Source organism: Ascaphus truei, chromosome 7, assembly GCF_040206685.1.
Source record: "Ascaphus truei isolate aAscTru1 chromosome 7, aAscTru1.hap1, whole genome shotgun sequence".
NCBI lineage: Eukaryota > Metazoa > Chordata > Amphibia > Anura > Ascaphidae > Ascaphus > Ascaphus truei.
This window is the reverse complement of record NC_134489.1, coordinates 20,779,141-20,804,079: the sequence shown is the minus strand read 5'-3', so window position 1 is coordinate 20,804,079 and position 24,939 is coordinate 20,779,141. Positions and strand designations below refer to the sequence as shown.

The 24,939-nt window shown below is 47.3% G+C and overlaps 2 protein-coding genes across 5 annotated transcripts in view; one reads left to right on the top strand and one right to left on the bottom strand.

Annotated features, from left to right (window-relative positions):
* Positions 1-24,939, bottom strand: part of SPAG16 (sperm associated antigen 16) — a 543,868-nt gene that overhangs the window by 217,901 nt on the left and 301,028 nt on the right. For 3 of the 4 annotated variants that reach the window (XM_075607225.1, XM_075607227.1, XM_075607228.1), the window contains one exon: positions 276-461. The exons of the other annotated variant lie outside the window; for it this stretch is intronic. In XM_075607225.1, coding sequence (XP_075463340.1) covers positions 276-461 — 186 coding nt within the window. The remainder of the gene's footprint in view (positions 1-275; positions 462-24,939) is intronic. 4 annotated transcript variants of the gene reach the window in all.
* Positions 6,348-24,939, top strand: part of LOC142498590 (DDB1- and CUL4-associated factor 7-like) — a 35,127-nt gene continuing 16,535 nt past the window's right edge. The window contains 4 exon segments of the mRNA XM_075606798.1: positions 6,348-6,401; positions 13,863-14,441; positions 14,443-14,641; positions 14,979-15,266. Coding sequence (XP_075462913.1) covers positions 6,348-6,401; positions 13,863-14,441; positions 14,443-14,641; positions 14,979-15,266 — 1,120 coding nt within the window.

The window sequence follows — 24,939 nt, the reverse complement described above, 5'->3', positions numbered from 1 at the left end:
CTGCTTCTTCCTTCGGACCAATCCCCTGCCCTTTCTCAGAGCTGTTCCTACCTATGGACCAATCCCCTGCCCTGTCTCTGACCAAAAAGAAAAGCTGATTGGCTGGAAATAAAACAGATTGAAATAAACACCTTCAAGATGCAAAAATTCCGGGCATTACTGAATAAATAATGCCCGGAATTTTAACCAATCAGAGAGCAAGGACTTCAGTAATGCCCGGAATTTTTCAGCTTTAACCTATAATATACGTTAAAATACTGTATGCATTCACTCACCTGTTAAGATCCCAGATCTTGCTGGTGTTATCCAAGGAACAGGAAGCTAGGAAATCACCACACGTGTGCCAAGAGCAGTCCCACACTGCATGCATGTGCCCTTCCAATGTCAGGATACACTCTGCCTTTGCAAAGTCCCAGATCCGAACAGTCGTGTCGCCAGAGGACGTTGCTAACTTGGTGCCTCTGTTAATAACAGAAAACAAGACAAGTCTTTATGTGAAGTAGAAGGATTAGTCTAGCGATCCTTGTACTATAGATACCAGTTAGACTTTTGGCCAAGTCTCTTTATTGTCCTCTTTCTAAGCACCAAGCATTACTTTGTAAATTAATTGGGGTAACAAATCCATTATTCCTCTAAATTATATTTACTATGTCATTTAAGCTTTTAATGTTTTAGCTAAATAATTGTTATACTAAAATTATTAATCATACTAAAATTAATAATAGATACGATTACAAATGTTGCTAAATCTGAAGTCACCTTTTATGCTGATAAATGGAGGCTTTACGGTGTTAGACAACACAGTAACTGATGCTGCTTTCAGGGCAAATCATTCTCCTTCCTCTGAGAAGAGCACATAATTCCATGGATGTTTAGCACTGAGAAAGGAGGGCACGTAGCAGTAATCCGTGCCTCTTCCCTCAATCTCTCTCACTAGACATCTCCTAGCAATCTAATCAGAGCAGGAAGATCAAATCCCTGCTGAGCATCTTTACTGATTGGTGATTGATGCCTCTTATATGTTAATCAGACCACTGAGGTTTTTTTTTTTTAAATTGTCTTATAAATGTTTGTAAACATTTTAAATGTGGGCATTGAAGTTGTTTTAGATGTTCTTATTTCATGGTTTAAAAAAAAAAAAGCAATCATATTGTATGTTAAGTATAACCCACCCTTCTACCTCCCAAGGGTCCTCTTCAGGTAGATCTGTGAAGAGCTCTCGTCATTACTACCAGCAAAGGCATGGGTGGATTGCCCTACTGGCCGATCGGGTTTGCGTGTGTGTGTATTGTGTGTTGGAGTAAGTGAGAAGGGGTTGTCTTAGGGTTCCGTGCGCGCCTCTGTCGCGCGCTCCTGCAGCCCAGTGATCTGTGCCTTAGCTGCAGTAGTTGGTTCGCGGCATTTGGGGGCGGGGCGAAAATGTCACGGAGCTGATTCGCTGAAACAGCTCACGTGACGCGACTGCAGCCCGAAAAATCAATTTCGGTTGTGGCGGCAAAATGTAGCAGCGTCAGCCGCCACAAGAAGCTGCAATGTGACATGGTTAGTTTAAAAACATTGCAGTGTGCCGATCGTGTGCGCATAGTATCCACCCTGAAATCAGCCTGAACTCAGCCTTACATTCTACGGAGCGGCATCTCCTCCAGGAACGTCACATTGTCATGGTGACCAGACGATAAATGACACTGTGAAGTCAAATGGCGACACATTGCCATGACAACGTGACATCACACAAGACTGCAGAAGGAGGGCCGCTCTTCAAGGAATGGCCCGGGCCGCTATGTACCTACAATCCGCCCCTGCCAAAAGGTAATTTTTACCAGGACCAATCCTGCTACTACAGCTGTTTTCTTTATAGCAAATTCTGCTAAAAGAGACGATTCAAAGAAACAAAAATGAACAAGGCTGCTGACTGTATGGAACAAGCTGGAAGGCAAAATGTATTAACCTCTTGATCTTTCCAACAGATTCAGAAAGCTGCGGAAAAAAAACAAGGTCCATACTTGATTTCAGACAACACCACCTTTATCAACAATGTACAAATTAAAAACTCTCACAGACTGCATTACACCTTTAAAATACATCATGTTAAACCAAGCTCTCATCTCAATATCTCTTGGGTATAATGACACTCTGAGCTCATACCGTTTTAAGGAGGCAGCGACCACTGCCAAGTAATTGTTTTTGAGAGAGCTCATAGAATGGATTAAAGTTCAGAGCAGCACAATCATCTCTAAATTGACGTTCCTTGAACCAATTAAGCAATTTCAAGCTCGGTAAACATTGCTGAGGTCAATGGAACGGACAATTTTATCGAGTTTATACTTAATGGCTGCACCCTAGCTTATTTGTTAAATAACTCTGAAACAAAAGTCACAATTATTAGCACCTCCCCTGAAAGTTAAAAAGCCGGTTTCAAAAGGTCAACTCGGGGGGGGGGGCTTGTTATAATATGCACACAGTGTTGTACATGTCAGAGGTTGCAGTTAGTTATTTGCTGGAGGACAAGCCTGCATCTGTAGCTGGAGAATCACAGTGTGGTGACGAGCAGGATTTCTGTGTATTCAACAGAGAGAGATTCAGGCTTGAAAGTAAACTCAATACAAACTTTGTTTTTAAAAAGTTACAGCCACATGAATAATAATCAAGGCTAGCTGGCAGTCCTACTCAGTGCCCTGATTTCCTCCAGTCGGCTGTAGTTACCCTTGAACCTTGTTATATAGTAATTGCACGTGCACGTGGCGCACACTTTTTGTACGTATAGAGTTCGTGCTGCCGGGAGCGACATGCTGGGAAGGTACTGTGTGTGTGTGTGTGTGTGTATACTATGTGTGTGTGTATATGTATGTGTATAGAATGTGTGAGTGAATAATTTCTAAAATAAAAAAATACATGTTGGCTAAATAAAAAAAAATGTATTTGTGCACTTATTGACACACACACACACACACACACACACACACACACACACACACACACACACACACACACACACACACACACACACACACACACACACACACACACACACACACACACATTAACAGCAGCGGTAGTGGCGCAAATTCATTATTTTCTTCATCTTCTCCCTAGTCGGTTGGCTCCACGCACACTACCATGCGCGCGCGCGTCCCTATTATAGAAAGGCTGACTAACCTCAGCCAACTATAATTGTTGCGCGCACTATATAACAGCCCTAATTAATCAGGAAAACCTGCTAAAGAACCAATCCTAGATTCCCAGAAAGAGGTTTAGAACGGCGCTCCCATAGATATATGTGCATATGCAAATAAATATCAGGAATAATTCAATAGCTTATAGTATACAAACAGTAATTGTGACTTCAAACACTATTAGTGTGTAAATAAATATTTGTGACTAATCACTATGAATACATTATTTAAAAGGTGTTTGTTGTGTCAAATACAGCAATGTAAAAAAGGTGATCAAATTATTGCTCAAACCCTCCGGTGGGAACTGTTTCCAAAAGTTCCCTCTATTACACATACTCTCCAAAATCCAAGGGAAGTATAAAATGTCAACCAGAATAAAAAGAGAAATACACAATACACTGTAGTGCGAAAACATGACACAGGTGGTTTATCCGAGGGGAAATCTTGGCTCCTTTGAATTTCCGACTCACAATGTTCTATTAAAAACAGCGCATTCCCAAACTGTGGCTTGTGTTCTGTCTTTTTGAAGGAAGTGGTTCCATGTGGAGATTGTATTTGGTACATTCTTAAACCTGATGTCTCCATTGTTCCTGAAATAAATCTATTCAATTTGTTGACAAGACTTTTGTAAGTAGAACTGTACTTTGTTTTGTTGATTACTGTCACTTTATCTTTATTGCGCGTGTTCTGTTGGCCACACAGACGTTTGATCCCCATTTTTTCTTGAAGGTTTATGATAACACAATAAACTGGACTCTTGACTTCACGCACTGTATGCATATCTTGACGATGGAAGTCGGTGTCTCCAGTTTCTGTGTGCTTTTTTTTTACATTTTACGCCTCCTGCTATTGGGTTTATGCAAACAAGGTTTGTACACTTCTCATAAACTGTGGGTCATATTTGTACGAAAGGGCTACTTCATAAGACGCTTTCCATGTTGGAAAGCATCTTATGGCTAAGGTGACTATATGTACCGGTTTGACCGAGACAGTACCGTTTTTTTAGACTTTGTCCCAGTGTCCCAAAGGGGTGAGTAAAATGTCTAATTTGTATCAGTTTTCAAATTGCTTCTCCAAACCACTTGGAGCGGCAATTTCAACCGGAACATATGAGATTTTTTACTCTCCCGCTGCTGCAGCCCGGCTTCCACTTCTACCTCTGCTGTCAGTGTCGGACATTGGGCCCACCCCCAGAAGGTGGGCCTAATGTTCGCATCCACCTGCGGGAGCAGTGCCGGACCTGAGGCCTTCCCAGTCCCTGCCCCAAAGGTAAAGTGTGTCTGTGTCTCTGTGGGGGGCTAGGTCTGTGTGTCTCTGGGGGTGGGGGGGTTCTTTGTCTGTGTTGAAAGGATGATTTCAGGCCTAAATAATAAAGATGTTATATTGTCTATATACATATATATTCAGCATGTAACTAGTTAAAATAAGTAATTTCGTATTAAATTAAGAAATTATATTGGAAAATTATTAGCTGCCTCTGCAAAGATAAGAAGATAATCAGTCTGAAGCTCTAGGGTGACCAATCTAAATTTGTCCCGACACTCGCCGACTGCTAATGCGCAAACAGCGCTTCCCGACTGCGCATGCGCGATCGCACTTGCTAGCTGCTCGTGCGCATGCGTTATCGGCACTTGCCAACCACGCATGCACAGCCGGCAAGTGCCGATCGCGCATGCACAGCCAATGTAATAGAAACATTTTGCCCGAGGGCCCACACATGCCTAGCTACGCCAGTGCTAGGAGATAACGGTGAGAAGCAGGATTGTAGACCTGTCTGAGACATGTGAATGTGCTCACAAGTAATATTTTTATTTGGTTAAAGGAGCAATGCAAGCTATTGATTTTTTTTTTTTACATTTGTTACAGAGAATCAAAGCAGGTGAACACCGTTAATTTCAGCTCCAGCGAACTCCTGCTTCCAGAGATACTTATCTCCCGAGGGGGTACCCCTTTGCTTTCTAAAAGCTCCTGGGCCAACAGAAAGCCGCACCAAGACGTCACGCTTTCCTATTGGCCCGTAGGGCGTGTGAGCTTTGAAAAGTGGCTTTACGTGATGCCTGGTAGCCAAGCAAAAATAATCGCCGCCTTGAATTGCCACGTAAATACTTCTGTGCATTCAGCTCCCTGCATGTATTATGAACTATTTTTGCTATAATTTTAGAAAACATAGATTTTTTGATGCTGAAATTGTTTTTGGAACAATAAATATTCCTTTTTATTCAATTGAAAAAATACTTTTGGCTTTATACCTAAAAACATCTAATAACTTTTACTGTACTGATAAAATATATAGATACGAGGGTATTTGATCACTGTTTGATGCTGCGTCCTACCCTTCAATGCTGCCTTTTGATAGGAAGCCCAGCACTGATTAGCTTACACTGTGGGAGTGAGAGTAGGATTGAATCATCCAGCATGCATCCATATTCATGATGGAGTCAATCATTATGAGTGAGGAAGCGCTAAATTAACAGAAAATTCAGCAACAACAGAAGCAAATAAACAATCTTCATGTGCCATCTGTGTATAATTAGTTAACAGCAAGGCATCATTTCATGGGAGTTTGTAATAGGGATTTTCCCCCTTAATGTATGTACATTTAAAAAAAAGTAGGCAAAACAAATTATAAAAACTGTTGCTTTATAATGAAAAGTAAACTTTGTTTACAGTTGATAAAATTCCTTTCATCGTGAAACAATCAGATGCTCTAAGGGGAATGTGGAGCTTCTTATTATTGCTTATGAAATTCTTGAACACATGCGGTGAAGTATTAAGGTTACAGTTCTACTCAAAACTCTGTTTATCTAGGTGGAAAAAAAGGCTCCTTTTAAGTACAGTATTTTGTTAATGACCCGTACCATTCCCATGAAGCAACCATTCACTAGGATAGGGACGGATTTAAAACAGTGACATTTATGCTTACCAACCAAGCAAAGAAAAACATTCACCAAGGCTTTGAATCAGTGCATACTCTGTGTGTACGAATAAGAAAATAGATACAATTACAGGTTTAGACAGATAGAAAATAAAAAAGTTGCCCCAGAGGAAGTGAGTTTTCACGAAACGCGTTGGGTGGGTTCTTCTTGGTGGATTCTTCCTGTCGGAGCTTCAGTGCTTCTCCCCTGCCTCCGGTCCAAGCCAAGCGTAACCACCAAATCGCTAGTGACTTACGGCATGCAGAATTACAAGAACACAGTAGAGAGAACTGGTTGGGAGCTTGAAACAAGTGTACAGAGGAGGATATCCACACAGACCGTTTGTTTTACAAGCGATTTTATGTTGGACAAAAAGCATTTGGCCACTTTCTTCCCTGTGGCCGTGACATGCCATGGTTGGTTTCCTGTGGCATGCTCCGGCCGCAGAGAAAATCAGTATGGCTACATCTGTGGTATAGCAGAGTATTCATTTTTGTGCTAGAGCTTGGTTTATGTAATCTTACATATTTACATAGTACAGACGAGCCAACGAGTATTCTAAAACTTGCCTTAAACAAGCCAGGTACATGCGTGGTGCATGCTGCAACATTTCAATGACTTTTCTGCAGAGGCTAATGACCCATCGGATTAACACAGCAGGGGTTCCTGGCAGGGGTACTGCCAGGGACCCCCGCTGTTAATCCGATGGGCCATTAGTCTGTCTGCAGAAATGTGTGAAATGTTGCAGCATGTACCCAGCATGTACCCGGGTCTTTTTGGAGATTGGCCCAGGTTTGTTTTAGAATAATCGTCGGCACTACAGTAGATGAGGTTGAAAAAAGACATACGTCCATCAAGTTCAACCTATGCTAAATTTAGACAACAGATACTTTATCCTTTATCTATACTTACTTATTGATCCAGCGGAAGGCAAACAAAAAACCCCAGTGTCATATCATCCAATGATATCTCATAAGGGGAGAAATAAATTCCTTCCTGACTCCAAGAATTGGCAATTGGATTAATCCCTGGATCAACATTTTTCCCATGTTTACTTGTTTGGTATATATCCCTGTATACCTTTCCTTTCTAAAAGATGTCCAACCTCTTTTTGAACATATCTATTGTATCTGCCATTCGAGTCTCCATGGGTAATGAATTCCACATTTTAACTGCCCTTACTGTAATGAACCCTTTCCTTTGTTGCTGGTGAAATCTCCTTTCCTCCAACCTAAAGGGATGGCCCCGAGTCCTTTGTACTGCCATTGGGATGAATAGTTCATTTGAAAGCTCCTTGTACTGTCCCTGAATATATTTGTATATAGTTTTCATATCCCCTCTTAGACGCCTCTTTTCTAATGTAAATAAATCTAATTTAGCTAGCCTCTCCTCATAAGTTAGATTGTCCATTATTGCAGGGTACATGCAACCACACACGCGGGTTCTCTTGATAAGGCTTCTTTATTGAGCCTTAAAAACATAAAGCACACAAAACAAATAGCTTCTCTTCAGCATACAAAAACAAAATAGCTTTTCTTCAGCAGAAAAAAACAAAATAGCTTCTCTTCAGCATAGAAAACAAGGCAGCTTCTCTTCAACATGCAGGACACAGACAGTTCATCACACATGTACTTTGAAAAACAGACCTTATAGCAGTAATCTCTTCAGTATTTGAGTCCTGTCTCCTAACCAGCTAGCTTGCATGTGTGTACAGCCGGGTTTTTTTAAAAACACCTTGATTATGCAGCTGGGGTCAGACTAATTAAGCAGCCCTTCTCAACTGAAACTTAACCTCGTCACTGCTGCACTGCAAGCCTAAACATAGGTTTGCCAGGTATATGGCTGGTGACGTTCATTCACCCTGTCACATCCATCCCTTTTATTAATTTGGTGGCTCTTCTCTGCACTCTCTCTAGTTCCATAATGTCTTTTCTTAGGAGTGGTGCCCAAAATTGTACTCCATATTCAAGATGTGATCTTACTAATGTTTTGTAAAGGGGAATAATTATGTTTACTTCCCTTCCATCCATTGCCCGTTTAATGCAAGATAAGATCTTGTTTGCCTTTGCAGCTATTGCATGACTTTGGGCACTATTGCTAAGGCTGCTGTCTACAAGCACTCCTAAATCCTTCTCCATCAAGGACTCGCCCAATTTATCCCCATTTAATTTGTAAGTCGCCTGTTATTCTTGCATCCCAAATGCATGACCTTACATTTATCTGCATTAAACCTCATCTGCCATTTACCTGCCCACGTTTCCAGTCTCTCCAAGTCCTTCTGGAGAGAAATTACATCCTGCTCTGATTCTATTACCTTACACAATTTAGTATCATCAGCAAAGATGGAGACTTTACTCTCGATGCCAACCTCAAGGTCATTAATAAACACGTTAAAAAGCAGGGGTCCGAGTACCGATCCCTGAGGTACTCCACTCACGACTTTAGCCCAACCTGAAAACGTTCCATTTATGACAACATGCTGTTGTCTATCCATCAACCAGTTTTCAATCCAGGTGCATATATTATTACTGAGTCCAATTTGCTTTATTTTGTACACCAACCTCTTGTGTGGAACCATATCAAAAGCCTTTGCAAAATCTAAGTAGACCACATCAACTGCATTACCCTGGTCTAAATTCCTACTTACCACCTGAAAGAAACTAATAAGGTTAGTTTGGAATGATCTATCCTTCATAAATCCATGCTGACTATTACTAATAATTTTGTTTTCCATTAAGAATTCCTGAATATTATCCCGTATTAAACCTTCAAGTAGTTTCCCAACTATTGAAGTCAGGCTTACAGGTCTGTAATTCCCTGGTTGTGATCTAGCTCCCTTTTTAAATATAGGCACCACATCTGCTTTACGCCAATCTTGTGGTACTGAGCCTGAGGAAATGGAGTCCTTGAATATTAAAGGAACTGAACACTGCTAAAAATACCCACTAAACAATGCTTAGAAATAGAAGGAGGTATAAGGAGCAATTACATGGAGCAATAGTAGGAGTTATACAGAGTGTTTATATGGAGCAACAGGGGGAGCTATAGGGAGCAGTTGTATGAAGAGACAGTAGGACGAGTTATAGAAAGTTGTTATATTGAGTAAAAGGAGGAATTATAGGGAGCAGTTCTATGTAGCTATAGGAAAAATTAGTGAGGAATTAAAGTGAGAGGTTAAATTGAGCAATAGAATGAACTACGCAGAAGACATGAACTACGCAGAAGATACAGGGAGTAGTTGAATGGAGCTATAGGAACAATTAGGGAGGAGTGATAGAAAGCACTAACTTGGAGCTATATAAGGAGTTTATAGGGAATGGATATATGGAGCAACACGAATCGTTAGTGATGAACCATAGGAAGCTGTTGCAATTTAAGGAACAATAGGAGGTTTGGAGAGAGGCTGGTGGTGATATGAACCAAAGCTGTGAGACATTTAACAAGTAAAGAACAGTCACAGTTTTCTGGAACTTGATATATCAGGCCCAAAGTGTATAACAGGACATTTCAATGTAAAGGATGCAACATTAACTCTGGAGAGAACTGCAATGTGTTGTAAACCACCGTGATGCAGGTCTCTCTGCCAGTGAAGGGGCTAGGCCCGTATTTACTACGCAGTGCTATTCCATAACACACTCTCCATGCTGGAAGACATCTTACAGCCCATATACAGTAAGTCAGTGAGCTGTAAGGCATCTTCCAGCGCTAGAAGGTGTTTCATTGGTTTGTATATATATGTGTGTAGCCCCCTGTAAACAGCACCGGCTATAAATATCTACTTCCTACTGTGGTAAGTCCTGTTACGGGCAGGCACCAGTAGTGATCATGGGTTTTCCCCGCCTTAAGCCCTGACTTGATTGGTGGAGGTAGGCCCCTGACTCTGTGTGCAGGCAGAGACACAGGGGAGGGGTCTGCTGACATCATGATAGGCGGGGCTGTCTCTATTTAGTGGGCTGCTCCTGTGAGTCCGGGTTGGTGTTAGGTGTGCTGAAGCAGAGAGCGGTTGCTGAAGCAGAGTCTGAGCTTGGAGCATGCAAAGGAGAGGAGAGACTCAGCCACCTTGAGTAGAGCTGATAACACCTTAGACCCGGTGGACCAATGCCCCTTACCCCAATGCTGGAGTGATGGGGTCACCATCCCCCACCCAGAGGATAACCTCTGAGGTGGGCAGCGGGGTATTGACGCCCCAGCCCAGACCATCCTGTCGGAGGATAAACTTGGAGGGAAGGAGAGGAGGAAAGACCTGTAAAGGGAGGAGGGTCGAGTGATAAGCGGGACGTTGCTGTTGTTGTTGTGGCTGCTGGTCGCCACTACATTTGGAGGCGCTGAACCGACAAATAAATAGAGACAATACTTTTATAACAAAGACTGTTGTGTGATTCTGGAGCATCCACCCTGGGACCAGGGTTCACTCTTCTATACAGGTCCTATCCCATATCCCTGGGAGTATAGAGGATGGAGGCGCTGCACCACTAAAGCATGGAGGCTACTACCCCACAAGCCTGGCCCTGTGATCCCCCACACCATCGCGGGAGACTCAGGCCCCCCTGTTCCACACAGGTACGCACCACTAAGTACATGTAATCCGCCCTCACACACCCTAGATATGTCAGATGAGTCTAGGGGGGGGAATATGGGTTACATGTGCATAGAATAAAAATGAATCAGCTTTATACAAAGGCACCTTATTCAGACATTGGGCCACGGTTCAGATGTGAAAGTGGCCTTCAATTCGCCAGCTTCATTTTATCTACTGACCCCAAATATTTTTCTGTTCACATTCAGCACAGAAAAAGCATTTGCTACGGACAAAGTTCAATGTTCCTACAATTTCTCCCGATGTGGTGATTTTGTTTTTCTTGAAATTACTTTTCTTTCATGGTCCTTGTTTGCAAAATGTGATATAACAGGGGGTTGTGGAGAATTACATGTTACTGACTTGATTTCAGCTCTTCCCAGTACATTATACGTGTTGATGCTACTCCAGAAATCTCTGAATAAACAATCAATGCTGTTGAAAAGGATTACTTTTTTTTTTTGATTATACAGTATGTTACGGGTCTGCGACAATGATAACTTGTAATGAAGTTGTATTACTATACCCTTGTACATGCTCAATAAAATCTAAATAAAGGTCATCCCTGCCGTGAGAATGTACAGTAGTACAGGGGTGCTCAACTCCTGTCCTGAGGACCCCGCAACTGATCAGGTTTTAAGGATATCCCAACTTCAGCACAGGTGGCTCAATCAGTGGATCAGTCAGGTTTTGAGGATATCCCAACTTCAGCACAGGTAGCTCAGTCAGTGGATCAGTCGAAGACCGAGCCACTGATTGAACCCCCTGTGCTGAAGCTGAGATATCTTTAAAACCTGACCTTAAAACCTGTTGGGGGGTCTTGAAGACTGGAATTGAGAACCCCTGCAGTAGGGACCTAAACCTATCTAATTATTTTGTCAGCATATCAACCAGAAATCTACCCTACTAAATTGCCAACTAGATGTGTTTCCCTTTAAACCACATAAACCCATGTGACCTGTTTTCAGTTATCTTCCTGCTAAGTACTGAACCCCAAAAATCAGGGAGCGTGCGATTCAAATGATTAACAGGAAACTACACAAATGGGAACAAAAAGAACATTAACTTAACATTACCAAAAACGTCTTCATCTTTAGGAGTTTACTTATGGAGTGTTTTGTATGTGCACGACCTTGCACATAAGCACTTATGAAAGATTAAGAGGATGTACAGTACACAATATGTTCTTTTTTTCAGTGGTGTTTGACTCTTCTGTGTTCAAAAGAAGTAAATGCTGTAAACAGAACAGTTCGCCTTCAGTTCAAGTGCCTTTTATTTCTCCATTTGAGTTTCATCACCCAAAATGTTAGTATAAACAAGAAGCTTACATGTGTTGTTTTTATAGGCATAAAACCCACACATGTTCATCTGAGGTTGTATTTACCTAATTTTTAGACCTGATAAGGAACAGATGATTGTTATTATGTCGTGATATGTAAAACCATAGAATTGAAAGAGGATGTACTTTCTTTTTCACACAACTGTGTGTGTCCAATATATATATATATATATATATATATATATATATATATATATATATATAAACCATAATACTGAGTTAAGTTATGGTGAGTAAAAAAAGTGACAAAAACCCTCCACAGGAAAGCAAATATGCAAATATAACTGTATGCTCATCTGCATGTCTCAGGCCTTTCCCCATTATCACCCAGCATACAGCACTTCCACTGCAGCAAGGGATTCTGGGAAATGACATGCAAATGAGCACACAGTGTCACTTTTTGCCTCAATAACCATTTTTAACATGGTTCCCTATAGGCTTAAGCTTGCTGCATGGTCACAGCTTTGAGCACAGCCAGGGTTAAGGTGCATACCCAGAAAACCACCCACAGACAGCTGTTTCGACCTTGATGGGTCTCATCAGTGTGGGGTTGATTTTACTGGGAATGCAAGAGAGGCTATGGGATAGGCTAAACCATAATACTGAGTTAAGTTATGGTGAGTGAAAAAAGTGATAAAAACCCTCCACAGGAAAGCAAATATGCAAATATAACTGTATGCTCATCTGCATGTCTCAGGCAGGTCTGCAACCCCGCCTTTCCCCATTATCACCCAGCATACAGCACTTCCACTGCAGCAAGGGATTCTGGGAAATGACATGCAAATGAGCACACAGTGTCACTTTTTGCCTCAATAACCATTTTTAACATGGTTCCCTATAGGCTTAATTCGTCTTTCACTGTATTCACCCGCCCTACGCGTTTCTCCGTTATCGCGTCCTCAGTGGCAGTATTATGTGTGAGTCTCTCTTATGCCATCCAATACAGTTTGTTAATTAAGTGTATCAGTTATTGGTGTATATATAACTCTGGGTACATTTAATTGAATTACAATAGAGTTAGATATATAAAATTCATTATCTTGTAAAATCTATTGTTTTAAGAAAGAGTTCAAATTAACCAATTATGAAATACGGTTATAGATGCTCACTTGCATGTCATTTCCCAGAATCTCTTGCTGCAGTGGGAACACTGTATGCTTGGTGATAATGGTGAAAGGCAGGGTTGCAGACCTGTCTAAGACATGTGAATGTGCTCACATGCTAACAATTGTACATTATTTCTAATGCGATCCGCTTATTATGCGATGCGATTCTTTGGACCTCAAGCACAGCGTCATAAGGGGGTTGAGCTGTAATATATATATATAATATATATATAGGTACACCCCGTTATAGCGCGCCCCGTTATACCGTGAAATCGGTTATAACGCGGTTTTCACGTGGCTCTCGTTTAAAAAAAAAAAATTTTAATTAAAAATTTTTTTTTTTGCACACTGCACACACACTGCACACACACTGCACACACACTGCACACACACTGCACACACACTGCACACACACCCAGCACTCACTGCACACACTCTACACTGCACACACTCTACACTGCTCACACTGCACACACTCTACACTGCACACTGCTCACAGCACACTGCACACACTCCCAGCACTCACTCTCGCTGCACACTGCACACACCACACTGCACACACTCTACACTGCACACACTCTACACTGCACACACTCTACACTGCACACACTGCACATACTCTACACTGCTCACACTGCACACACTCTATACTGCACACACTCTACACTGCACACACTGTACACTGCTCACACTGCACACACTCTACACTGCACACACTCTACACTGCACACACTCTCACTGCACACTGTGCAGCCGGAGTTTATTTGCAGAAACACTTTCGACCACCCGTATCCCACCACCAAGCTCATGTGGATCCCTGACACCAAGGAGGTGTATCCCGACCTGCTAGCCACCAGCGGGGACTACCTGCGCGTCTGGAGGGTGGGGGAGACAGAGACGCGCCTGGAGTGTTTACTGAACAACAACAAAAACTCCGACTTTTGGGCCCCCCTGACCTCCTTCGATTGGAACGAAGTGGACCCCAACCTGCTGGGCACGTCCAGCATTGACACGACCTGCACTATCTGGGGCCTGGAGACCGGGCAGGTGCTGGGCAGAGTGAACCTGGTGTCCGGCCACGTGAAGACACAGCTGATCGTCCACAACAAAGAGGTGTACGACATCCGGGACATGTTCGCCTCGGTGGGGGCCGACGGCTCGGTGCGGATGTTTGACCTGCGGCACCTGGAGCACAGCACCATCATCTACGAGGACCCGCAGCACCACCCGCTGCTCCGGCTGTGCTGGAACAAGCAGGACCCCAACTACCTGGCCACCATAGCCATGGACGGGATGGAGGTCGTCATCCTGGACGTGCGCGTACCGTTGACCGCCCGTGGCGAGGCTCAACAACCACCGCGCCTGCGTCAACGGCCTCTCCTGGGCCCCGCACTCCTCCTGCCACATCTGTACCGCAGCTGACGATCACCAGGCCCTGATATGGGACATACAGCAGATGCCGCGGGCCATCGAGGACCCGATCCTGGCGTACACCTTCCCTCCTCACTCCCTCGCTCCCGATCAGGCGCGCGGTGGCCATTTTTTTTTTTTTAATTAGCGCGACCCCGTTACTAACGCGGTGGTCTCGGGGTGGACCCCGAGGACCGCGCTATAACGGGGTTTACCTGTATATATATATATATATATATATATATATATATATAAATAAGAGGAAGCAAGCTCCATAGCGCAGATATATAAAAAAATGGATTTGAATGAAAACAGGGTAAAAATGGCTACTCACAATGGTAGCTAGGACATGCGCACGCAGAACATGGATACAGAGCCTGCAGAGGTATCGGCGGTGGGGAATCAGACTGGCAACAGGACCTCGTGCCCGGATGATGACCCACTTCTGCTTACGGTTAGGTTGCGATCAGGTGTCCCATCAAAGCAGGTCTTCTGGGAAACTAGATCCGTTTCGTTGCATCATCGCACTGCGACTTCAGTTCGTTGATGAAGTCGCAGTTCTATTAAACTACGAAACACATGGGGTCTCTTCGCGTGTGGACTATTTATTCTGGGAGCCAGCAAGATTTGAGTATACTCTGGGACCTGTTCCTATGAGCGGTAAAACCTTAGATGTGATCTACTTTCCAAGGAGACCTGCTTTGATGGGACGCTTGATGGCAGACTGCGTCATCATCTGGACACGAGGTCCTGTTCCCGGTCTGATTCCCCACCGCCGATACCTCGGCTGGCTCTGTATCCATGTTCTACATGCGCTCTCCTCTTTTGTACTTTTTAGGTTAATAAGGAGGTGGTTGTATCCTGTGGAGAGCTGCACAGAGTTCCAGCGCATCTATTTATATTTTTGGGATTTTTTATTAGTTTTAGCATTTTTTAACTCTATTCTTGGCATTTTTGTTCCATTGTGTTTTCCTCTGTATTTTCCCTTCTCTTTCCCTCCCTGTTTTTTCCCTTTGTGGCTATCCTTGTTTGTCACCTTTACCTTGTCCACAGTTCCGTTTTTGCACTTACTGTACATCCTCAGTTGTTATTTTTCCGTTACTTTATTTTTGATAATTTTTCCACTGTTGGGTCAATATGTGGTTCAATTCATCATCATCAATTCATCATCTGCCTATAGGTGCTGTAAATATTCTTAGTGACATTTTTACATTTAGAACCTAAGTCTGTGTAACAAATATATGTACAATATGTTTAAATTGCTGGATGTATTTTTCACTTCTTAGGGCTTCTGTCTTTATATGTTACTGAAATGTTAAGTGAAAAAGCCGGTCCTGATGCAAATTCACATAAGAGGCGGCACAGATATAGAGTGTGAACAGTCCACATGAGGTCCTTGTAACTGGAAAAGAGTAAAGTCCCCCTACCACGCTCCCACTCCTGCGCATTTTGACAGGAAGGTCTTCTACTGGGAGTGGTCACCTCATGCATCTTCTGCCATTTTTTCTTTTGGCTTTTCACTTAACATTTCAGTGTGCAATATTATACCTACCAATATACTTGCATTGAATGCCCACAGAAAGTGTGGATAAGAATAGAGGCAAGCAGGATAATTACAGACAATTTTGGTAGGGTGTGAGAAAACCCATGTCCACATTAAGTCCTTTGGTTTTGGTGTCAAAGAGTCTTATCATTCTGAGCTCAAATGTTTTCCGTTCTTGGGTGCTTTTAAACATTCCATTGAGGATTTTTATTTTTATATATATATATATATATATATATATATATATATATATATATATATATATATATATATATATATATATATATATATAAACAGCAAAAGATGAGAAGTGAATCTCCTGATGGTGCTTCTAAATCCAAGATTATGCAATGTTGGCCATAATGCCTAGGAGTCCGGGGTATATTAATAGTATAAGTGTATGAATGTGTGACAGGGTATATGGCTCACCATATGAAGCCTAACATGGACAGAGTAAACCTAACCACTTTAAAAGTGAAACCACAAGGAAGCCCTTATATAAAGAAACTCCCAGTGCAATCACTATGTGGATAATCATATCCTGTATCATAGGCTGGAGCCCTGCATATACCCTATAGTCACAGTAGCTATAAAAAATAGTAAGTCACTCACTTATTAACCCCTTCTGCTCCATAACTGCGTGCATCCGTTCCGTTTTGTAGATGAAGTCTGTGTAGGGAGATGGTGGAGCACTGCAAAGAATTAGGGCTGGAGGCAGATCCGTGAAAAGTAAAAATGCTTTATTCCAGATGCATGGTAGCAACAGCTACATTAAAAAGGGTCCTCTAACGAGAGAATATATATGCTGCATGGAAAGTTCTGATTTCCAAATAAAAGGAAAAAAAATAAATATATATATATCCACCCCCCCCCCCCCCCCTTTTATTTGGAAATCAGAACTTTCCATGCAGCAGGGCACAGTCTCATTAAGTACTTCACTCTGAAACCACAAACCTGTTAGCTAGCCATTCCTTCACAAAATAATCAGCAACATTTGAAGGATTCAGTGGATTTTAGACATTAGAGGGATGGTGGTAAAGTGACAAAAATAAAAAGTAAACACTTTAATCTAATTCATTACTTGGCTATTGATTTATCTCCACTGATCTCACTCTTAGAATACTTATGATGCTTCTGGCATTGAGGAGTCTGGCCCAGCCTAACGGATTCACTGATGTGAAAAGCTCAGTTTATGGTGTAATCTCTTGAATTTCATGCTCTCTTATTTATTCCTTTGTTGGGAGTGGGAGGAGGTTCTTAGTGATTAAAAAAAAAACCGAGATCAAATTAAGACTTCCCTGCAAAAATGATGTTTGAGAGCTGTGGGTAAATTTGTAGTGGATTAATTTAGGATTCTGCCTTGTGGTCACAAAGCCCCTTCAGCACATGGTTAAACAATAAAAGGGATCCAGGCAGCACTCACAAATGAATACTAAGCACACACAAAAAAAGGATCTGCAGGTCACTGGGAATAATGCATTCGGAGCACACTACTCATTTGAACTTTAGTGGACTTGACGCAAAAAAAAAAAAAAAAAAACCAACAATTTTGAGTAAAAAAAACCCATTGCTGATCCATTTGTGCCATTTTATTAGCATGGTCTGTGCTAGGTATTTGCTCCATCGCTATGTAAGGCGTCTGACATACTGTAGTGCAGGCGGGAGCAACGGAGTGCAAGGAGTTGGGTGCTCCTGTGCTTTCTGTGGAGTCGGATGCGCTCGCGACGGGGAGGTGTGGCGCACTATGGCCGCAGCCTAATGCATGTATTATACTAAGGGCACGTGTGCATGCGTATGCACTATGTGTGTGCATGTGGCGCGCGCGTTTAGTGCCTCTAGGCCAAACAGTGACGCGCGCGACTAGGAGGTGGTAGGCCGCACTGTGATTGGCTCACAGTGTCACGTGGTACGGCAGTTGCTCAAAAATAAAAATTCCTTTGTATTTCCACCACGCTGCCACGCCAACGCTGTCTGCCGTGCGCGTGCGCGCCAGCAGTGAATACACTGTCAAAGGAAGACAGGTATTATTCATTGCTGTGCGCGCACGTGCTTAGTATAATACAAGCCTAAGAAATGTGCTTGATTACGTAGCTGGATATAGTCTGATTATTATACTTGAGTTTGTACACGACATTTGGTATTATAAACTTTTTTGTTTTTTTTTGCAACTACTGTACCTTAAACTCTAGTCTCTTTTTGCAAGGTGCTAGAGATCCCTATGTAACCGCTCCTTACACGGCTCAAAAGGAGTGCTACATAGAGTAGTGTATGTACCGTGGTACTTAGTGTTTCCGTTTACCATCTCAAGGTGATTGGCACCGTGTAAGCAGCGCTGTTACAAGATGGGGGCCAGGAACTCTTCACTTTGAATCAGATATGCTTTATTTACATTTTATATCATACAGACGTCTTCTTTGGGTGCATGTGCAGCATCCCCATACAGGCACCTTCCTTAGTATCCATGGTATGGAACTTATTCTGGGGACCCTGGGCAGGGGGGCACCCTCTCTCGGGGACCAGCCCCAAACTGTGCATGACCCTTCTTGTCCCTACCTTATGGGCCTGTTGATACAGCAGCACCTATCGTGTACTCAGCAGCCCATGTTTGAGGAACTTCCTTTTGAGTACATGGCACGTTCCTCCTTTATCTTCCAGGAACCTGACTCAGCCCCATATCATGGCTCTATCTCTAGCAGTGGGCACATTCCCTATCGACCAACACAATAAAGTGATAGATCTATTACAACTCTATGTTAACTATACACAGTGAGGCTCCTCTTTTTTCATCTCCCGAGAACCCAACTCCCACAACCTCCTCTCCACTATATATATAGCAAATAAAAACATCACTTGTGAGCACATTCACATGTCTAAGGCAGGTCTGCAACCCTGCCTTTCACCATTATCCCCAGCAAACAGTGTTTCCACTGCAGCAAGGGATTCTGGGAAATTACATGCAAATGAGCACACGTGTCACCTTTTGTCTGAAAAACCATTGTCATATGGAGCCCATATAAGCTAACACTTGCCTGTTAACACAGCTTTAAAGCATAGCATGGGAATCAGATGCAATGCATGGGTATCATCAGAAGCATGGGTATCATCAGTGTGAAGTTGGTTGTACTGCTGGCTTTGCATTTTCAAGACTGTATGGTTTACCGTATCACGTTTTAAGTTATGGTGGTGAAAAATGTATATATATATATATATATATCTTTTTATATATATATACTAGCTGAGAGACCCGCCGTTGCCCGGGATGTAAATGCGTAATAGGTAGTATTATTTATAAATTGTGGAACAATAGGTGAGTATTTGTTGTAAAGGTTGGATAATAATATTGAAAAGAAAGATGGAAGAAAATGTAATACGATGTTGTATAAAAATGGTTTATTGTAACCACACCACAGTACAATGTATATTTTGGTGCCATAAGTGATGTAAAAATGTGAGGCGTGTGTCCTGCTAGGGTGTGAGGCGGCGGGTGGCGCGTGGGTTGTGAGTGCTGTCTGCGAGTGGGGGTCCTGCTAGGGTGTGAGGCGGCGGGTGGTGCGTGGGTTGTGAGTGCTGTCTGTGAGTGTGGGTCCTGCTAGGGTGTGAGGCGGCGGGTGGCGCGTGGGTTGTGAGTGCTGTCTGTGAGTGGGGGTCCTGCTAGGGTGTGAGGCGGCGGGTGGCGCGTGGGTTGTGAGTGCTGTCTGTGAGTGGGGGTCCTGCTAGGGTGTGAGGCGGCGGGTGGCGCGTGGGTTGTGAGTGCTGTCTGTGAGTGGGGATCCTGCTAGGGTGTGAGGCGGCGGGTGACGCGTGGGTTGTGAGTGCTGTCTGTGCGTGGGGGTCCTGCTAGGGTGTGAGGCGGTGGGACAGTGATGTCGGTGCGTAGGGGCGGGAGGCAGCAGGTGTGTGTGGCGGCAGGTATGTGTCGAGTGTGGCGGGTGTCTGTTGAGTGCGTGCAGCGGCTGTGAGGCGGTGGGTGAAAGGCAGAGGCGGCCGGAGTAAAGGCGGGTGAAAGGCAGAGGCGGGGGTGGGGAGGCGGTAAGGCGGGCAGGAAGGCGAAGGGCGGCGGGAAGGGGAGGAGGGGGTGGTGGAGGGGGGCAAGGGGTGGAGGAGGGGGGCAAGGGGTGGAGGAGGGGGGCAAGGGGTGGAGGAGGGGGGCAAGGGGTGGAGGAGGGGGGAAGGGTTAGAGGAGGGGGGAAGGGTTAGAGGAGCGGGGGGGGGGAAGGGTTAGAGGAGCGGGGGGGGGGAAGGGTTAGAGGAGCGGGGGGGGGGGAAGGGTTAGAGGAGGGGGGGAAGGGGTGGGAGGGGGTGGGAGGGGAGGGGGGTGGAGGGGAGGGGGGTGCAGGGGTGGAGGGGAGGGGAGGGGGGGGGTGGAGGGGAGCGGAGGGGGGGGGAAAGGGGAGCGGAGGGGGGGGGGAAAGGGAGCGGAGGGGGGGGAAAGGGGAGCGGAGGGGGGGAAAGGGGAGCGGAGGGGGGGAAAGGGGAGCGGAGGGGGGGAAAGGGGAGCGGAGGGGGGGGAAAGGGGAGCGGAGGGGGGGGAAAGGGGAGCGGAGGGGGGGGAAAGGGGAGCGGAGGGGGGGGAAAGGGGAGCGGAGGGGGGGGAAAGGGGAGCGGAGGGGGGGGAAAGGGGAGCGGAGGGGGAAGGGGGGGGGAGGCGGTGGGAAGGAGGGGGGAGGCGGTGGGAAGGGGGGGGGAGGCGGTGGGAAGGGGGTGGGGAGGCGGTGGGAAGGGGGTGGGGAGGCGGTGGGAAGGGGGTGGGGAGGCGGTGGGAAGGGAGGCGGTGGGAAGGGGCGGTGGGAAGGGGGGGGCGGTGGGAAGGGGGGGGGCGGTGGGAAGGGGCGGTGGGAAGGGGGGGGGGTGGTGGGGGGGGGGCGGTGGGAAGGGGGGGGCGATGGGAAGGGGGGGGGCAGTGGGAAGGGGGGGGGCGGTGGGAAGGGGGGAGGGGAGGCGGTGGGAAGGGGGGGGGAGGCGGTGGAGGCGGTGGGAAGGGGGAGGGGAGGCGGTGGGAAGGGGGAGGGGAGGCGGTGGGAAAGGGGGAGGGGGGCAGTGGACAGGAAGGGGGGGCAGTGGACAGGAAGGGGGGGCAGTGGACAGGAGGGGGGGGCAGTGGACAGGAGGGGGATGCAGTGGACAGGAGGGGGGGCAGTGGACAGGAGGGGGGGCAGTGGACAGGAGGGGGGGCAGTGGACAGGAGGGGGGGCAGTGGACAGGAGGGGGGGGCAGTGGACAGGAGGGGGGGGGCAGTGGACAGGAGGGGGATGCAGTGGACAGGAGGGGGATGCAGTGGACAGGAGGGGGGGGCAGTGGACAGGAGGGGGGGGCAGTGGACAGGAGGGGGGGCAGTGGACAGGAGGGGGGGGCAGTGGACAGGAGGGGGGGGCAGTGGACAGGAGGGGGGGGGCAGTGGACAGGAGGGGGGGGCAGTGGACAGGAGGGGGGGGGGGCAGTGGACAGGAGGGGGGGGCAGTGGACAGGAGGGGGGGCAGTGGACAGTAGGGGGGGCAGTGGACAGGAGGGGGGGCAGTGGACAGGAGGGGGGGGCAGTGGACAGTGGACAGGAGGGGGTGGACAGTGGACAGGAGGGGGGGGGCAGTGGACAGTGGACAGGAGGGGGTGGACAGTGGACAGGAGGGGGTGGACAGTGGACAGGAGTGGGGGGCAGTGGACAGGAGGGGGGGGCAGTGGACAGGAGGGGGGGGGCAGTGGACAGGAGAGGGGGGGGCAGTGGACAGGAGAGGGGGGGCAGTGGACAGGAGAGGGGGGGCAGTGGACAGGAGAGGGGGGGCAGTGGACAGGAGGGGGGGCTGTGGACAGGAGAGGGGGGCAGTGGACAGGAGAGGGGGGGCAGTGGACAGGAGGGGTGGGGCTGTGGACAGGAGGGGGGGGGGCTGTGGACAGGAGGGGGGGGCTGTGGACAGGAGGGGGGGGGCAGTGGACAGGAGGAGGGGGCAGTGGACAGGAGGGGGGGCAGTGGACAGGAGGGGGGGCAGTGGACAGAAGGGGGGGCAGTGGACAGGAGGGGGGGCAGTGTCACATACACACACACACACACACACACACACACACGCGACACCTACCTGTACTTCCGGCCGCCGCCATCTTCTCACTCGGCGCCGCGAGGGAGGAAGGGGGTCCGCCATCTTACGCGCCGCGTGGCAGCCTGTTCCCACGCCGGGGAGGGAGCTGAGTGGAGCGGGAGGGAATGGAGCGGGAGGGAATGGAGCGGTAGGGAATGGAGCGGGAGGGAATGGAGCGGGAGGGAGGTGAGTGGAGCGGGAGGGAATGTAGCGCGAGGGAGGAAGGGGGTCCGCCATCTTACGCGCCGCGTGGCAGCCTGTTCCCCCGCCGGGGAGGGAGTGGTGTGTAGCGGGAGGGAGTGGTGTGTAGCGGGAGGGAGTGGTGTGTAGCGGGAGGGAGTGGTGAGTGGAGCGCGAGGGAATGGAGCGGGAGGGTGGTGAGTGGAGCGGGAGGGAATGGAGCGCGAGGGAGGAAGGGGGTCCGCCATCTTAGGCGCCGCGTGGCAGCCTGCCTGTTCCCCCGCCGGGGAGGGAATGGAGCGGGAGGGAGTGGTGTGTAGCGGGAGGGAGTGGTGTGTAGCGGGAGCTACACTGTGTGAGGTAGCGGGATAGGGGGAGGGACATTGGTGGCATGGTGTAGCGGGGTAGGGGGCCTCGCGGTCTGGTTGCGGTAGGGAGCTGTGTGAGGTGCAGGAGATGTGAGGCGTGCTGTGCGGTTCGCGGGAGCTACACTGTGTGAGCTAGCGGGATAGGGGGAGGGACATTGGTGGCATGGTGTAGCGGGGTAGGGGGCCTTCCGGTCTGGTTGCGGTAGGGAGATGTGTGAGGTGCAGGAGATGTGAGGCGTGCTGTGCGGTTCGCGGGAGCTACACTGTGTGAGCTAGCGGGATAGGGGGAGGGACATGGGTGGCATGGTGTAGCGGGGTAGGGGGCCTCGCGGTCTGGTTGCGGTAGGGAGCTGTGTGAGGTGCAGGAGATGAGGCGTGCTGTGCGGTTCGCGGGAGCTACACTGTGTGAGGTGGCGGGATAGGGGGAGGGACATCGTTGCCATGGTGTGTGAGTGGAGGCCGCGGCCTCGCGGTCCGGTTGCGGGAGGGAGATGTGTGGCGTGGAGGGGAGGGGGGGTTTGAAGAGGCAGTCTGCAGTGTTTGGTGTTGTGTGAATGTGTGTGTGTGCTGTGTTTGTGCGTTGTGTGTAGATTCTGTACCTGATTCGGCAGTCTGTGGTAGCAGACGTGAAGGTTTTGATAGCTGTGAAGCGTGGCCCCAGAGCAGGTTGAGGATTAGAGGATTAGGTGTTGCAAAAGCAAAGCGTTCCCAAAACTCAGTGAGGTGTGGGACAGTGTGGAAGTATTAGGGCAGTGGTTCCCAAACTTTTTCGGTTCAAGGTTCCCCAAGGCAATCAGAATTTTTTCAAGGCTCCCCAAGGCGATCAGGATTTTTACGCGGCGCCCAAAGTAAAAACAAAGGTGTACATACATACATAGGTGTACAAACATACCTAACAGTTGCAGTGCGCAGTTGGTGTCTCTCTCAGACACTCTCACTCTCTCTCACACACTCTAACTCTCTCTGACCTCACTCTCTCTCTCTGACCTCTCTCTGACCGCACTCTCTCTCTCTGACCTCACTCTCTCTCCTCACTCTTTCTCTCAGAACTCTCTCTCTCTGACCTCACACTCTCTCTCTCTGACCTCACACTCTCTCTCTCTGACCTCACACTCTCTCTCTCTCTGACCTCTGACCTCACATTCTCTCTGACCTCCCTCTCTCTCTCTCTGACCTCACACTCTCTCTGACCTCACACTCTCTCTCTCTCTGACCTCACACTCTCTCTGACCTCACACTCTCTCTGACCTCACATTCTCTCTGACCTCCCTCTCTCTGACCTCACACTCTCTCTCTCTGACCTCACTCTCTCTCTCTCTGACCTCACTCTCTCTCTCTCTGACCTCACTCTCTCTCTCTCTGACCTCACTCTCTCTCTCTGACCTCACTCTCTCTCTCTCTGACCTCACTCTCTCTCTCTGACCTCACTCTCTCTCTCTCTCTCTCTCTCTCTCTCTGACCTCACTCTCTCTCTCTGACCTCACTCTCTCTCTCTCTCTCTCTCTGACCTCTCTCTCTCTCTGACCTCACTCTCTCTCTCTCTGACCTCACTCTCTCTCTCTCTGACCTCACTCTCTCTCTCTCTCTCTCTCCCTGACCTCACTCTCTCTCTCTGACTTCACTCTATCTCTCTCTGACCTCACTCTCTCTCTCTCTCTGACCTCACTCTCTCTCTCTCTCTCTGACCTCACTCTCTCTCTCTCTCTGACCTCACTCTCTCTCTCTCTCTCTCTCTGACCTCACTCTCTCTCTCTCTCTGACCTCACTCTCTCTCTGACCCCCATCTCTCTCTCTCTCTCTGACCTCACTCTCTATGACCTCACTCTCTCTCTCTCTATGACCTCACTCTCTCTCTCTCTCTGACCTCACTCTCTCTCTCTCTCTGACCTCACTCTCTCTCTCTCTCTCTGACCTCACTCTCTCTCTCAGACACACACAAATAAATACACACATAAATACACACACACACACACAAATACACACACACACAAATAAATACACACACACACAAATAAATACACACAGATACACACACACTGATGCAGATACACACACACACACAAATAAATACACACAGATACGGGGGGTGGGGGAGGGTATGGCTGAACGGCCCGGTCCCTGCACGGGGGAGGTCAGTGCTGCGGGGGCCTGTGCCACGTGGGGGGAGGGCCGGTGTGCTGCGGGGAGGGAGGGGGGGGGGGGTGACGCTGCAGTGCTGCTGGGAGACATCTGTCTCCCGGTGCTGCTCCTCCAGCGTGAGC